The 13,867-nt window shown below is 49.6% G+C and overlaps 1 protein-coding gene across 1 annotated transcript in view; it reads right to left on the bottom strand.

The window, feature by feature from the left end:
• LOC144697833 (uncharacterized) overlaps positions 1-13,867 on the bottom strand; it is a 166,912-nt gene that overhangs the window by 43,253 nt on the left and 109,792 nt on the right. The window contains exons 6-9 of the mRNA XM_078569811.1: positions 12,102-12,159; positions 5,143-5,415; positions 3,824-4,007; positions 1,551-1,859 (exon numbers count right to left, since the gene is read on the bottom strand). Coding sequence (XP_078425937.1) covers positions 1,551-1,859; positions 3,824-4,007; positions 5,143-5,415; positions 12,102-12,159 — 824 coding nt within the window. The remainder of the gene's footprint in view (positions 1-1,550; positions 1,860-3,823; positions 4,008-5,142; positions 5,416-12,101; positions 12,160-13,867) is intronic.

The raw sequence follows: 13,867 nt of genomic DNA on the forward strand, positions 1-13,867 counted from the left end.
GGGGGGTGGGGGCGCACGTAGGGTCGCTAAGCGGGGAACACAGCTTGCACGCGATTGGCCAATGGGCCAAAGGGGACGTGAGGGTCTGAAGCCTGACCCAGCGTGATGCAATGATCTGCAACACACGAGCAAGTAGCTGCCAGGAAAGATGCAAGTGGCGCTTTCAAAATGGACTTGGATAAGCGCTTGCAAATGAGGAGAAAATTGTGAGGTTATGTGGAAGCAGTGGAGGGGCGAATTGTGTAGATCTTTGAGTAAGCAGGTGTCATGAAGCTATAAATGCAAATGATATTATTGGAAAATATTGCAGATGGTACAAATCTAGATGGAAATACAGGCTGTGAATAGGGCACAAAGAATTTGGAATGCTCTATCCTAGAGAGGGGATTGCTGCTGAGTCATTATGAAACATTCAAAGCAGGGATCAGTGTGTTTTAGGGGAATTCCGAGATGTGGGGAAAGTGCAGGAAAGTGGATTTGAAGTGAATGATCATCCATGATCTAGTTCAATGGCGGGGCAGTCTCAATGTGCTGAGTTGGCAGCCTGTTCAGCCGCCTCCCAACTTAGGGATCTGTGGTCCCGAAGCCTGACATTGTACAGCCGCCACAGCACTTGGTGATACATGTTCATGACATGGACTTGGATGTACAGGTAACATTTCAAAGGTTACTCATGATAGGGTTTGGGGTAATGAGATGCACAGCGAGGAGACGGATGAGACCTCAGCGTGTCATGGACAGAGAGTTGGCAAATGGAATTTGACGCAGGGAAGAATGACTCTCAAACCTCAAATTCTTTCACCCGGACCATTGCAACTTAACGAGCGGTTTGACCGGAGCCCCCAGAGTCCAGGAGGCCTTGGGAGATTCAATTGTAGATGGATCTCTGCCAGCGAGCAGGAGTGCCGCTGTGCAGAGCGCACACAGCTGGCCGGGCAATTGGCCAATGGAGTGAAGGCCCTAAGTGCAGATGTGTAATTTTACCCAGTCAGTTGCGCCGATCTGGGTTAAACGGCCAAGTAACTGGTAGAGAGAGAGAAAAAAATCAATTAATGCTTTCAAACTGAAATTGGATCAGTGATTGTAAATGAGATGACAACGGCGGGTCCATGTGGAAACAGCAAAATTAAGAAACTGGGAGCAGGATGAGGCGATTCGGACCTTCACACCTGCTCCGCCAATTCCATATGGCCTTGGCTGATCCACTATCTCAACGTCATATTCCCGCTCTCTCTCTCCATGCTCCTTGATGCCCCTGATATCCAAAAAAATATATCAATTTATTTCTTGCATATACTAAGTGACCCGGTATCCCCAGCCTTCGGTGGTAGAGAATTCCAAAGGGTGAATACAGTCTGAGACTAATTGAAGAGTCTTTGAATGGGCAGGCACAGATGTAATGGGCCGAATGCTATCCTTCCCCTCTTTATTCCACTCTGACTCGATGAAATGTGTGTCAACGATGGATTTAATGGTGGTTGATCGTGTCGGAAACTATTGCATTTCCTGCGACACGTTTCTTGCACAGGTCTCTATCTGATCCGCCTCACTGTGGCCCTGTGCACAATAATAAGTCGCGCTATCTCCCGTTGTCAAAGTCCGGATGTCCAAAGCGAAGAGATTCTTTGAAACGTCTTTGGAAGCAGCGACTCGATCCCTGACCTCAGGATTGTAATCGTTGCTGTATGCAGAGGTGTACCAAACGATCCATTCCAGCCCCTTCCCGGGCCTGTGCCGGTACCAGTACATGGTGTAGCTCCCGAGGTCGAACCCGCTGGTTTTGCAGGTCAGGGTCAGGGATTGTCCGGGGACCCCATTCTCTGCCTCTGGCTGACTCAGCACCACATCCGACTGGACGCCTATTGAAGCAAAGGAACATTAATATTAATGAGCTGAATCCGGGTTGTATAAGTCTCTCTCGGGAGGGATTAACAGCCAAACAGCAGGATTTTGTGCAATACCGAGCTACTTACTGGATAAGAAACACAGAAATAGGCCGAGAGCTATCGCGGGCATCGTGTTTCTAGACCCTGTGGTGAAAGAGACAGCCCAGTTAATGGAATTGGAGGGTTGTTGGACTCTGCTCCTCAATCACTTCGGGTTTATCCAATCGGCAGAGGGGGCGGGTTTGAAGTCACACACCATTGGTTGCCTGCAATCGACGTCACTGCAAACCCATCCCCCATCAACAGCGAATGTGGGTCAGCAAAAATTCATTGGTAAACCTGGGTGACATGAACAATGTTCCTGATGTTTCCCTTCATAACACTGGCTCGAGCGCAAATCTCATTTCCCGATTGATGTTCGGGTAATTTCCTTCCAATGTTCCAGCAAGATAGGATTACACAATTGTATCTGACATCGGTTCCAAACCGCTGCGCCGTCTCTCTGAAGGAACTATCTTTATAGTCCCACTTCCCCGCTTTATTCCACAGGTTCCTATCTGGTCCCCTTCAAACTGTTTATTCAATCCTGTGGGAAAGTTATTACTGAATCAGAAACCCACCTCTCATTAAGGTCGACATGCCAGATCGCAGCACTCCATGTCCCAATGCAGCAAGACCCGGACAATATCCAGGTTTGGGCTAACAAGTGGCAGGTCACATTCGCGCCACACATGTGCCAGGCAATGACCATCTCCAACTGACCAGAATCCAACCATCGCTCCTCGACATTCAATGGAATTCCCATCACTGAATCCACCACTATTATCATCCTGGAGCTTACCTTTGACCAGAAACTGAACTGGACTCGCCATATACATACTCTGGCTGCAAGAGCAGGTCAGGGGCTAGAAATCCTGCAACGAGTAACCCAACTCCTGACTCCCCAAAGCTATCCCACCATCTACAAGGCGCAAGTCAGGTGTGGGTTGGAATACTCCCCACTTGCCCGGATTGGTTGGCGAGTGGACTCTGATTGGTAGAGGCAGCTCCAACTGGTGCACTCTCCATGACAACCTCCCTAACAATCAGAGTCCAGCTTCCAACCAATCAGCACCCCCTTCTCATGCAGCATGTTGACATTGCTATTTTCTTGCCAATTGTCCTGATGGGTGCAGGGCGAGAAGATTCGATTAAGAAATGTCTCGTTTATGCAGCAATGATCGAAATTAAATCGCAAGAGATGTATGGGGAAAGCGACCGTGATATTATCCTAATGTTAGAGGATCAATCCTCTTTCTTTAATTCTTTCAGGGGATGTGGGCATCTCTGGCTCGGCCAACAGTTATTGCCCACTTCTAATCGCCCCTGTTCAGAGGGCATTTAGGAGCCAGCACTCAACACTATTGAGCCAACACTATTGATGTGGGCCTGGTATCACATGTAGGCCAGAGCCTGTACGGACGGCAGATTTTCTTCCCTAAATGGGATTAGTGCGACGGATGGGTTTATTATGGCAATTAGGTCATCATTTAGCGTTTTAACTCCAGGTTTTATTTATTGAATTGAAATTCCGACACCTGCCGTGGTGGGTTTGAACCCGGGTGGCCAGACGATTAACCTGGGTCTCTGGATTACTAGCCCAGTGACAATGGAACGACACCATCGCCTCCCCCACCGATCCTCTACTGTGCTGTGTGAGACCATGAGGCGATGAGCTTCTGTGAGAAATGGATTTATTGGTGTTACACTATGGTGGAAACTGTTGCATTTTCTCTTGTTTCGGTTTTTCTTTTGTGCTGACCTGGGTCTGATCCCTCTCACTGTGCAGCTGTGCACACAAACAAGTCGCGCTGCCTTTCAGCGTCAAACTCCTGATTTCCAAAGCGACGAAACGGTTTGGAAGTTCTTTAGAAGTAGTAAGTCGCCCTCTCGCCCACTGGTGGTGCCGATTGGTGTCTGCAGCATAGGAGAAACCAGCCAATCCGGCCTCTGCCCGGCACCCTGCCGGTACCAATACATCCAGTGACAGCTAAGGTCGACCCCGCTGATTTTACAGGTCAGGGTCAGGGACTGTCCGGGAAGCCCCGTCTCTACCTCCTGCTGAGTCAACACCACATCCGACTGGACACACAAAGGCACACACAACAGAAACAAGCATTAATGATGCCCAGCAGCCCAGCTGCCTCTGAGTGGCAACCCCGAGAGGGATATCGAGCGGTACAGAGGCAGGACAGGGACTGGGGCAATGTCGGGTCACTCACTGGACAGGAAGCCCAGCCACAGGGTGGACAACACCATTGACCACATGCTCCTTGGGTGCTGGATGACTTAGAATGCCGGGTCTCCCCAACCCCCACCAACACCACCAGTCACTCCCTGAGCAAAACAGTTGACGCGCTGTTGGGATCCTGATCACCTGGGGGAGTTTTACTGAACTGATAGATGGGGGCGAGTTTGGAGAACAGAAACCATTGGCTGCATTCAGCCGCCCATCGATTGCAAACGGGCGGCGTCATGGCTCGTATTAAGGCAGTGTGCAACGTGCCCTCATTGAAACATCAACGCTCCTGGACGGGCTTCAAAAGGTAGACACTGAGAGGTTTTACTTATTATTATTACATCCTCCCACCCTTGGGTGGCGTATCTAGAATGCAGGGTTAATGCCCCGGGACAAAGCTGGGTCGTTTTGGATCTGCTGAGAAGACATTTCTTCAAACAGGTTGTGGTGAGACTTTGGAACTAGGCAGCTCAGAGGCTCCTGCAAGTTCCACCGCTGATCATATCTTTCACTTTCTCTCTCTCTCTCTCTCTCTCATTCTTGTCTCTGTCTCTCTTCCTCCCTTACTCATGATGTATCTTACTATATCTTTCACTTTCTTTCACTCTCTCTCCATCCTGCTGGTCTCTGTCTCTCTTCCACACTGTCCCTAAACCTTTCACTTTGTCTCCCTCTCTCTTTCGCTCGCTCTCTCTCTCTTTATCTCTCTCTCTCTCTTAAGTTTGTCTCTGTCTCCCTTCCTCACTGGCCCTACATATTTCACCTTCTCTCTTTCACTCTCTCTCTCTCTCTCTTTCTCTCTCTCTCTCTCTGTTTCATGCTTGCCATTGTCTCTTCCTCTCTTACCTCATGATGCCTGTCCCTATGAATTTCTCTCTCTCTATCTCACGCTATCTCCGGCTTCACTCCTGTTGAGTTGGAGCATTCTCTGTCCTGCCAGCTGTTTTCTTGCTACAGGAGGCATTGTGTGTGGAGCACTGTGTCAGACGAGGTGCAGTAGTAGATGGCCCCGTCCTGAAGCTCAGCGTTGAGAAGCTGCAAGGCCAACAGATTCTGATCCCGGTACAGCGACCCTCTGAACCTCTCTTCGAAGCCGTCCCCGTAATGATCTCCGGAGCTGTAAACCCATTCGGGCGCCTGCGCCTCTCTACACCGGTACCAGTGAAACGTGAGCGGCCTCCTATTGCCGAAGAGCCTGCAGAGCAGGACAGCTCCTCCGCCTTCCTCCAGCCGCTCAATGACTAGCGTCTGCTACAGCTGGAGTTGGGGTTGGGCGCAATCTACACCTGGGTGACCAATCAGGACAAAGGGTGTGAGAAATGGAAGGGCAAGAAGAGATTTCCAATAATCAATCATCTAAACTCAGAGGGAATATACACTATCTGGTGCTCCCAGTCACACTGGGATAAGCAGTCCCACTCCTGCCAGTAGAGTACAAAAATAGGGAAGTCTTCCTAAAACTGTACAAGGCACGAGTTAGACCACACCTGGAAAACCGGGAACAGTTTTTGTCCCCTTATCAAAGTAAAGATGCATTGGTACTGGAGACATTCCAGAGAAGATTCACTTGGTTGACTCTGGGGACGGAGGGATTTTCTTATGAGGAGAGGTTAAGTAGTTTGGGACTGTACTCATTGGAGTTTAGAAGAATGAGAGGCGAACTTATTGAAATATGTAAAGTTCTTAGGGGGCTTGACAGGGTAGATGCTGAGAGGCTGTTTCTCCTTGTGGGAGAGTCTAGGACCAGAGCGCATCATCTCAGAGTAAGGAGTCGTCCAATTAAAACAGAGATGAGGAGGAATTTCTTCTCTCACCGGGCAGTCAACCTGAGGAATTCTTTTCCGCAGAGGCCTGTAGAGCTGGTGAAGTATATTCACGGCTGAGATAGACAGATTTTTTAACCGGGAAGGGAATCAAGGGTTATGGGGAAAAGGCAGGAAAGTGGATTTGAGGATTATCAGATCAGCCACGATCTCATTGAACGGCGGAGCAGACACGATGGGCCGAATGGGCTACACAACGTCCACGCCTCTTGTGTTCTTATCGCTGACAAGGGCAGCATTTGTTACCCGTCACTAATTGCCCTTGAACTGAATGGCTCTGTTTGGCTACTTCGGGTTTGGGGGTTGGGGGGCAGTTCAGAGGCAACCGCCTCGACTGTGGAAGGACTGGAGTCACATGTAGGCCGGGTGGGGTAAGGGCGACAGATTTCTTTCCCTAAAGGAGGCATTAGGGAAGCAGAGGGGCTTTTGAGACAATCGTGGGAATTGGTAGTAGTTTCATGGTCACTTCAATTCCAATTAAATTCCAATTGAATTGAAATTCTACAATGCAGCGGGGTGGGAGATGAACCCATGTCCTCAGATCACTCGCCTGATCCTCCGGATGACCGGCCCTACTGGCATTGCAAACTGTGCTACACACCCCACCCTCCATCTTTGCTCGTCGGTGCACCTGCAAAGCAGGGTTGGGTGGGGGAGGGGAGGAGTGCGGGTGGGGGGCGGGTAACATGCATTTTCTGCTCTGAGGCTTGATTTCAAACATGCATGTTATATTATAAACTCGCATTCGGAGTTTAAAGTAAAACTAAACACCACTTGGGAACGAATTTGGTTCTCCAGGAATAAGAGGTGATCTTATCGGAAAATATAACATCCTGAGGGGATAATGTTTAAGGCGCCCCCCACCCCCAACAACCCCACCCTGCAATAAACATACTCCAAGTCAAAAAAAAAGACACGCAAGAAATGTACAAGGTGTTGCCAGAGGTTTACCTTTGCTTCCTTCCCACTTAATTATCCATTCACACCTACCCGGAACCAATTGCTGCAGGAATTGCTCAGCCTCGACAGGAGTTTCAACATTTATGATGTTCGTTACATCATAGACTTTTTTTTCGGGAGTGTGAACCTGGATTGGAGGGGGTTGGAGAGGGTGGGGGAGGGGAGCGTGAGGCGGGGGGTCCCTACGAAGCATTCAGCTGGCTTGACATTTAATTGGAAACTTCTATGTTTTGTCCTTGGTTAGCGTTTAAAACTGGAAAAGCGAGATTTCGAGAACGACACATGGATTTCTATTCACTCCAATCAATGCTCACCCGGGCCCGATAGCAAATGGGGGTTTATTATCCCGGTGATAATACACAATTCTGAAATTTCACTGCAAACTCACACCATTGAGGCCGGGAGTTACAACCCCGGGTCACTACAGAGTGAACTTGGGAGTGGGGGTGCGGGTTGATCTGGATAGCTGCCTTGTTACAGCTTGTTTGATGGGATACACTGGCATCAATTTTACGTCGTGCCCTATTTTCGCTCTGCGCACTCACTCGCCAATGCCCTATCCAGCAGGAAACTCTTTTAGGTAGGAGCACAATAAAAAATAATTACTCATTTCATACTTACTGGGCACAACATTCAACTGGGTTCCTCTGCCGAATATGAGCTTATTATAATAAGTGGCACAGTAACATCTGCAGGGACAGAAACCTTCCACTGAGGCTGGGGGAGAGGGGGTGAAGATTCCACACCCCCACCACCGACCCCCCATAGCCCCCTTTCCCCACCCCCACGCACAAACTCACTACCCACTCCCCACCCTTCCATCACCCCCCACCCCCACTCCCACAGCACCTGCCAATTACGCTGAAACTTTCGCACATTCGAGGTCGGACCCCCTTTGCCATGTTGACATTAACCCTGTCATGTTAATTTGTAAAATTGCCATGAATGATATCTCCCATGAATTCTACCATGTGTAAATATCCTATACCTGAAGTTTCCCTTCTCTGCCTGCCCTCCAATGATTATCTAGCACTGCATACACCTGCTAACAGTATGATTCCATTCCACAAATTGGACTTACCCGGTTCCTCAACCACTGTGGTCCCATCTCTGAATGTCGGTGGGTCAGTGGCCCGTGTCTAGTACAGTGACTCTGAGCCTGTAATTTACCCTGCCAGTGTTACAGAAATCCTAGCCCCAGGACTTGGGCTGCTAACCAGCGCATGAACTATTTCTGCAGCTTGGCTCTGATTGCCCGTGCGGATCTATTGGACACTGGGTTTAACTGAACTCTCAGTGTGCGGCGACCTGGTCCCTGGGTCGGAATGGCTTTGCGTCCAAGGGCCTCTCTGGAAACTGGAAATCGAGGGCAATACTGGCGGAGTGCTGCACTGCCGGAGGTGCGCACCCGAGACCGGGCCCCACCTCTTCCAAGGAGACATTAAACCACCGTTCTGTCCGCTCTCTTCGGTTGCCAAACGCTATCCAAATGATGCATTCGGGGGTGAGCAAAGGTCATCACCCCAGTGTCCCATCAAACACCGGCACATACATCACAGCGCATCTGGCCACTGTCACTTTGGCTGCTTGCGCCAAATTCAGGGCAAATTGGCCATTCCCTCTCCAACAATCCCGCAGTGTGCACCGATGTGACTTCAACAGTAAAAACATATTACATGGATTGTGAAGTGATACGTCTGCTTCGGGGATTGTTAACGACGCTCTGTAAATGTAACTTTGCTCTTACCTATGTAAATACGACTGCCAACACCGCCTGTCCACATTCCACATACCCCAAACCTCCACACCCGGAAATTCAGGCGCAGCTCGCCCATCGACAATTAGAACACGCCACATGACAAGTTAATGTTAGGCTTTCTTTGTACAAAAAGATGGAATCATTATCTTCAATATTACTCACTTGGCTCTACCGTCAGTTGGGTCCCAGTTCCAAACGTTAGTTTAGCAGTGTACACTGCCCCACACAGTGATATGGACCCGTATCTGAAACCTGACTACCCCACCAGGTATCAGTCCATTACAGCCCATCACACAAGGGTAGCACGCTTCGGACCAGATTTTAATGCACACACAGAAACCCCATCCAGCCGCATGGACTTCCCTTGTTGAATAAGCATAATAATAGGCAGGGTACCGCAACCCTTTAATGTGTTAAGTTATATTGAACTACTGTTCTTCTTATTATTAATAGATACCAGACCCCTTTCACAACGTGCGTGAGGCAGCTGACAGCAGACAATTGCTTACGTCTTCGAGAGGTGTAGGGCTGGGGATGGGGAGAGGTGACATGAGGCGATACCTTCACATTTTACTCAATTGGTCCCACCGTAACCCTAATCTCACTCCCCAATATTGGTGCTCATGGCCTTATCCCAACATGCTGCAGAGAGGCAAGCGAACAGACAGAAACCTTCAATAGCACATGTCGCTCAGAGACAGCTCGGAGAAACACGTTGGACTGAGTGGTGTTCTTACGGGCTGTGGGTTTTTTAATGTACTCTGTGCTCAACAGGGCACTTCTGGCTTTGAAACCCCTCGGGCACATTGAATCAATGGCAGTTTATACTCACTTGGTTCCACCAGAAGTTTGGTCCCGTTACCGAAGGTAAGCTTATCGAGCACAGTGCTGAACGTCTGTGCAGAAACCCGTCAGCAGACAGAGGCTATGCCATCGCGAACACTGTAGTCCTGATGACTAGGCACATTTGGCCCCGCACCACATTCACTGTCCTCCATTCCGTCAAACAGATATGGAGGGACCAGAGGAGGTGCAAAATCATTCACAAGTTTGATGACCCCTAATGATCGCTTTTAGGCCTTGGGATTTATTTCTCCAGCCAAGCAAAAAGTGGTGGGTGGGGAGGTGGGGGTGGGGGTGGAGTGATTCTGGGGCAACAGAACGGAGTTATTTATAATTGGGAGTGCGTTCGATATGATAGACTTTTTCACTCGTTGGGGAATCCCCCCCAAAAAATGAATAGTGGCGTCCACGTTTTAACATGGTTGCGAATAAATCCAATTGGGAATTGAGGAGAAACCTCTTTACCCAGAGGGCGATGGGAATGTTGAAATTAGCTACCACGTGGTGTGCTTCAGGTGAACATCATTGATAACTCACAGGGATTGCTGGTTTAGAGAGGTGAAGGGGAAAGCAATCGGATTGATTGAGTGACGTGAGGTAGGGTGGGATCAGAATCACCCGAAGCACAGTCAATGGGCCTGCAGCTACTGGACTGAATGGCCCACTTCTCTGTTCTAACTTCAGCTCGATTCAATGCACCTAATCATTTCCAACGCACAGCGTGTGTGGTTGCGGCCTAGCGGTTTGACAAAGGGCATATATCAGTGTTCCAGAGCGGAAAGGGCTGCTCCAGGCCCCACTAACGAGTAGACCCATTAGCAACATGGGGTCGTGTGCGGAATTCAATGAAACCCGCCTTATCCCTGCCCAACTCGTTCTGGGAAAGGTTGCTTTCCTACAAACCCCATAAATTTTCCTTGGAGCATTCGGGTATCACGGGTCACCTGGCGACTCTCAGCACATCTGAGCTGCCGAGTCTCGTGAGGAAACTGATGTACACATGGAAAAGGCGCATTTCTCCCCGTAGAATTTCCGCGGTTCATCTTTCTGTACGGCAGTTTGCAATTCCTCCCACCCGCTCCCCACCCACCACCCCTCTCCCCTTTTTTGCCATGAGAGCAATAATTTCTTTGTGCAGAATGAATCTTCTAAAATTAATACCAATAGCTTATACTCACTTGGCTCCACGGTCAGTTCGGTTCCCGCACCGAATATTAATGGTCTATAAACACTCGAATACACCGTGAAAAATCTCCATCTGAAAACTCAGAGGCACGCCCATAACCTTCAAATGGTTTTCGGTACTCTTCTGGCCAGTTCACCATGGCTATTTCCTGCAGTTTGCTTAGGTTAAACAGTTAATCCTCAAGCCCTGCAACCTTGGAAACGATCCGCAGCTCTCCATCAATTTCGCAATAAGAAACATGGCCGCCAGGCCCCAATTGACAAATCCAAGCGAAGGAGAGGCTTGGGATAATCCTCTCTTTTGCTTTCCAACGAAATTCTCGAAGCGTTACAAAATATGCTGCAGTTGGGATATGTGTAGAATTGGAACCAAAGGCAATGTACACCCCCCACCCCTCCATCTGCAACTGTTCCTCAATACTGCGATTTTCGATGCCATATATGGCTGCCTGGCTTAATGGAGCATTGGGTTTTGGGCCACATTACACAATGCAACATAAACATCGCTTCTAATTTCAGGCAGGCTCCTTAACATTAGAATTCACACACACACTCACACACACACAAACACAAAACATCTCCAAATGACACTTAAAATATTCTGGCCCTCGTCTCAGGGTAAAGAGTCGGCCATTTTGGCTTGGGTTGAAGAGATATCCCTTCACTCAGAGGGCTGCGGGCCTTTGCAATTCTCCAGCCTAGAGGGTTGGGTATGCTCAGAAGTTGCCTCTATTCAAAACGGTGAATGATGGATTTTCGTTTGGTGATAGATAGATTTTTTGGGAGGTGTCGCTAAGGGGATCGAGGATATTGGGACAGGCCAAGTGGACATTGATGTCGAATCTCAGTCGTGATCTTAATGAACAGCTCAATCCTGCTCCTATATATTATGTGCTTAATGGTGCCCACCGTCCACGCTGTGTAATCCCCCAACCCCCACTCAGCACTCTGACTGACCTTGCACTTTGCTGACATTGAAGCTTCCAATGCTGCGAGACTGGAGCCCTTAAACGGTGCAGTGCACAGACCCACCCAGCTCAAGTGAAACTTCGCCCGCCAGTGCACACACACACACACGCCTGACTTGGTGATAAAGACAGGTCAAAGCCTTGGGGGAAACCAGAAACACAAGGGTTGGCATCTACTATCTGGGACCGCTCCAGTCACTCTGGTCCCTCGCCTCTCACACCCCACTGACCCCCAGCGACAGCACCTCACCCCAAACCCAGCATATATCATCGACACATCAAATAACGCAGCGACTTAACCTCTAAATCAGGTCAAAGAGGGGGAGAGGGGGTGTTGGGGGTGTGTGGAAAGAGAATGAAAATTAAGTAAATAAAAGATGTGGAGTGATCCACAATGACCGATTTACTGGGTTCCACAATCAGCCTGGTCCCGTTGCCGAAGATGAGCGGATAGGTTCTTTTGTATGTCGCACACGGTTAAACCCAATAACAAGATCCATGTTACCCGCGCTCCACATCACCGGGCAAAGCCGCTCCCTTGCCTGGGGGATGGATCAAGCCGGTGAATAAACGGGACGTGTCTTCATTAAGCAGCGCTGAGTGGGGAGGGTGCAGACTCAACCCTGAATATCCAGGAGGAGGAAAACAAGGCGACGCTGACAGAATGGGAAAGGGGGTAAAGGTCCAGGGGGTAGGTGATGTAGGGTGACCGAGGTTAAGATCACGGAGTGGGGGCTGGGGTGGGGTGTGTGTGTGTGTGTTGAGAGCGGTTGGTGCCATCCCGTAGGTTATTGTACGAGCGCTCAAGCAGTTTCACCTACTGTGGGTCCCAGCTGCTCCCCACAGTGATACATGTCAGTACAAAAACTCCTCACTCGCTGAACCAGCTCAAAGTGTCACATGACCTTCTACAGCTGAGATACAACTGCAATTTATTCATTCATTGGAGGTGGGCGTTTCTGGCTGGGCCAGCATTAATTGCCCATCCCTAATTTCCCCTCGTTCAGAGAATCAACCACATTGCTGTTCGGACCACAGCAGGTGAGAAGGTCAGTTTCCCCTTCTCTATAGGAGCATGAGTGACCCCGATGGGTGTTTTGTATTTTACAACAATCACGGTCACTGTCAGACTCTGAAGTGCAGACCTTACATCGAATTCAGATTCTACCATCCGCCCTGGCGGGATTCGGACCCGCATCCCGCACGGGATCAACCCTGGGTCTCTGGATTACTGGAGCAGCGACACTGCCACTGCCCCTCATAGAAGCGCCTTCACGGCAGTAAAAACCCTTCTGCGGGCCTTCACAAGGGCGCTGCCGCTATTGGGCACAGAGGAGCCCATTGGGGTGGGTGGACCAGAAGCGCGGCCAAATGTGTAAGGTCTACCGGACATTCTAACGGAGCAGAGACAGGGGAAGAGGTTCGGGGAGGTAATTGCCGAGCTGAGGAGCAAAGCAACTTGAAGGTTACATCGGGAATGGCTGGGGGGGAGTGGGAGAGGGCGAGCGGGGGTGGGGGTGTGAGAGCGAGTGGGGTGGGTGCAAATGAATCCGGGCCACAGGCAAAAGGCCAGAATCGGGTAAGAGAGAGGTTGGAAGGGTTGGAGGTGGGAGAAGGTTGCAGAGGGACGGAGAAGCGAATCCATCCAGGGATGTGATGGCAAGGAGGCTAATTTTAAAACCCAGCCGTTGTTTGACTCCAAAGTCGATGTTGGTCAGCGTTTTATCTATAAATATTGTTTCGTGGGATGCGAACACATTGGAGAGAGTGCAGAAGAGATTAACTAGAATAATTCCAGGGAAGAGAAGCTGCGGCTATGACGATAGATTGGAGGGGTTGGGTCAGTTCTCCTTGGAGAGAAGAAGGCTAAGAGGGGATTTGATAGATGCGTTCAAAATCGTGAGGGGGCTGGACAGAGTAGAAAGGTAGAAGCTGTTCCCACTCGTAAAAGGATGGAGATGGGAAGGGTACAGATTGAAAGTGATTTGCAAAAGAAGAAAATGTGACGTGAGAAGGAAAGTTTATTCGCGCGGCGAGTGGTTCGGGTGTGGGCTGCACTGACCTGGGAGTGTGGTGGAGGCAGGTTCAATCCTGGCAATCATGAGATGATTATTTCAATAGAAACAATGTGCAAGGGTACGGGAGCTGGGCAAGATGCCTGGAGA

This window comes from Cetorhinus maximus, chromosome 23 (assembly GCF_964194155.1).
Source record: "Cetorhinus maximus chromosome 23, sCetMax3.hap1.1, whole genome shotgun sequence".
In the NCBI taxonomy this organism is placed as follows: Eukaryota; Metazoa; Chordata; class Chondrichthyes; order Lamniformes; family Cetorhinidae; genus Cetorhinus; species Cetorhinus maximus.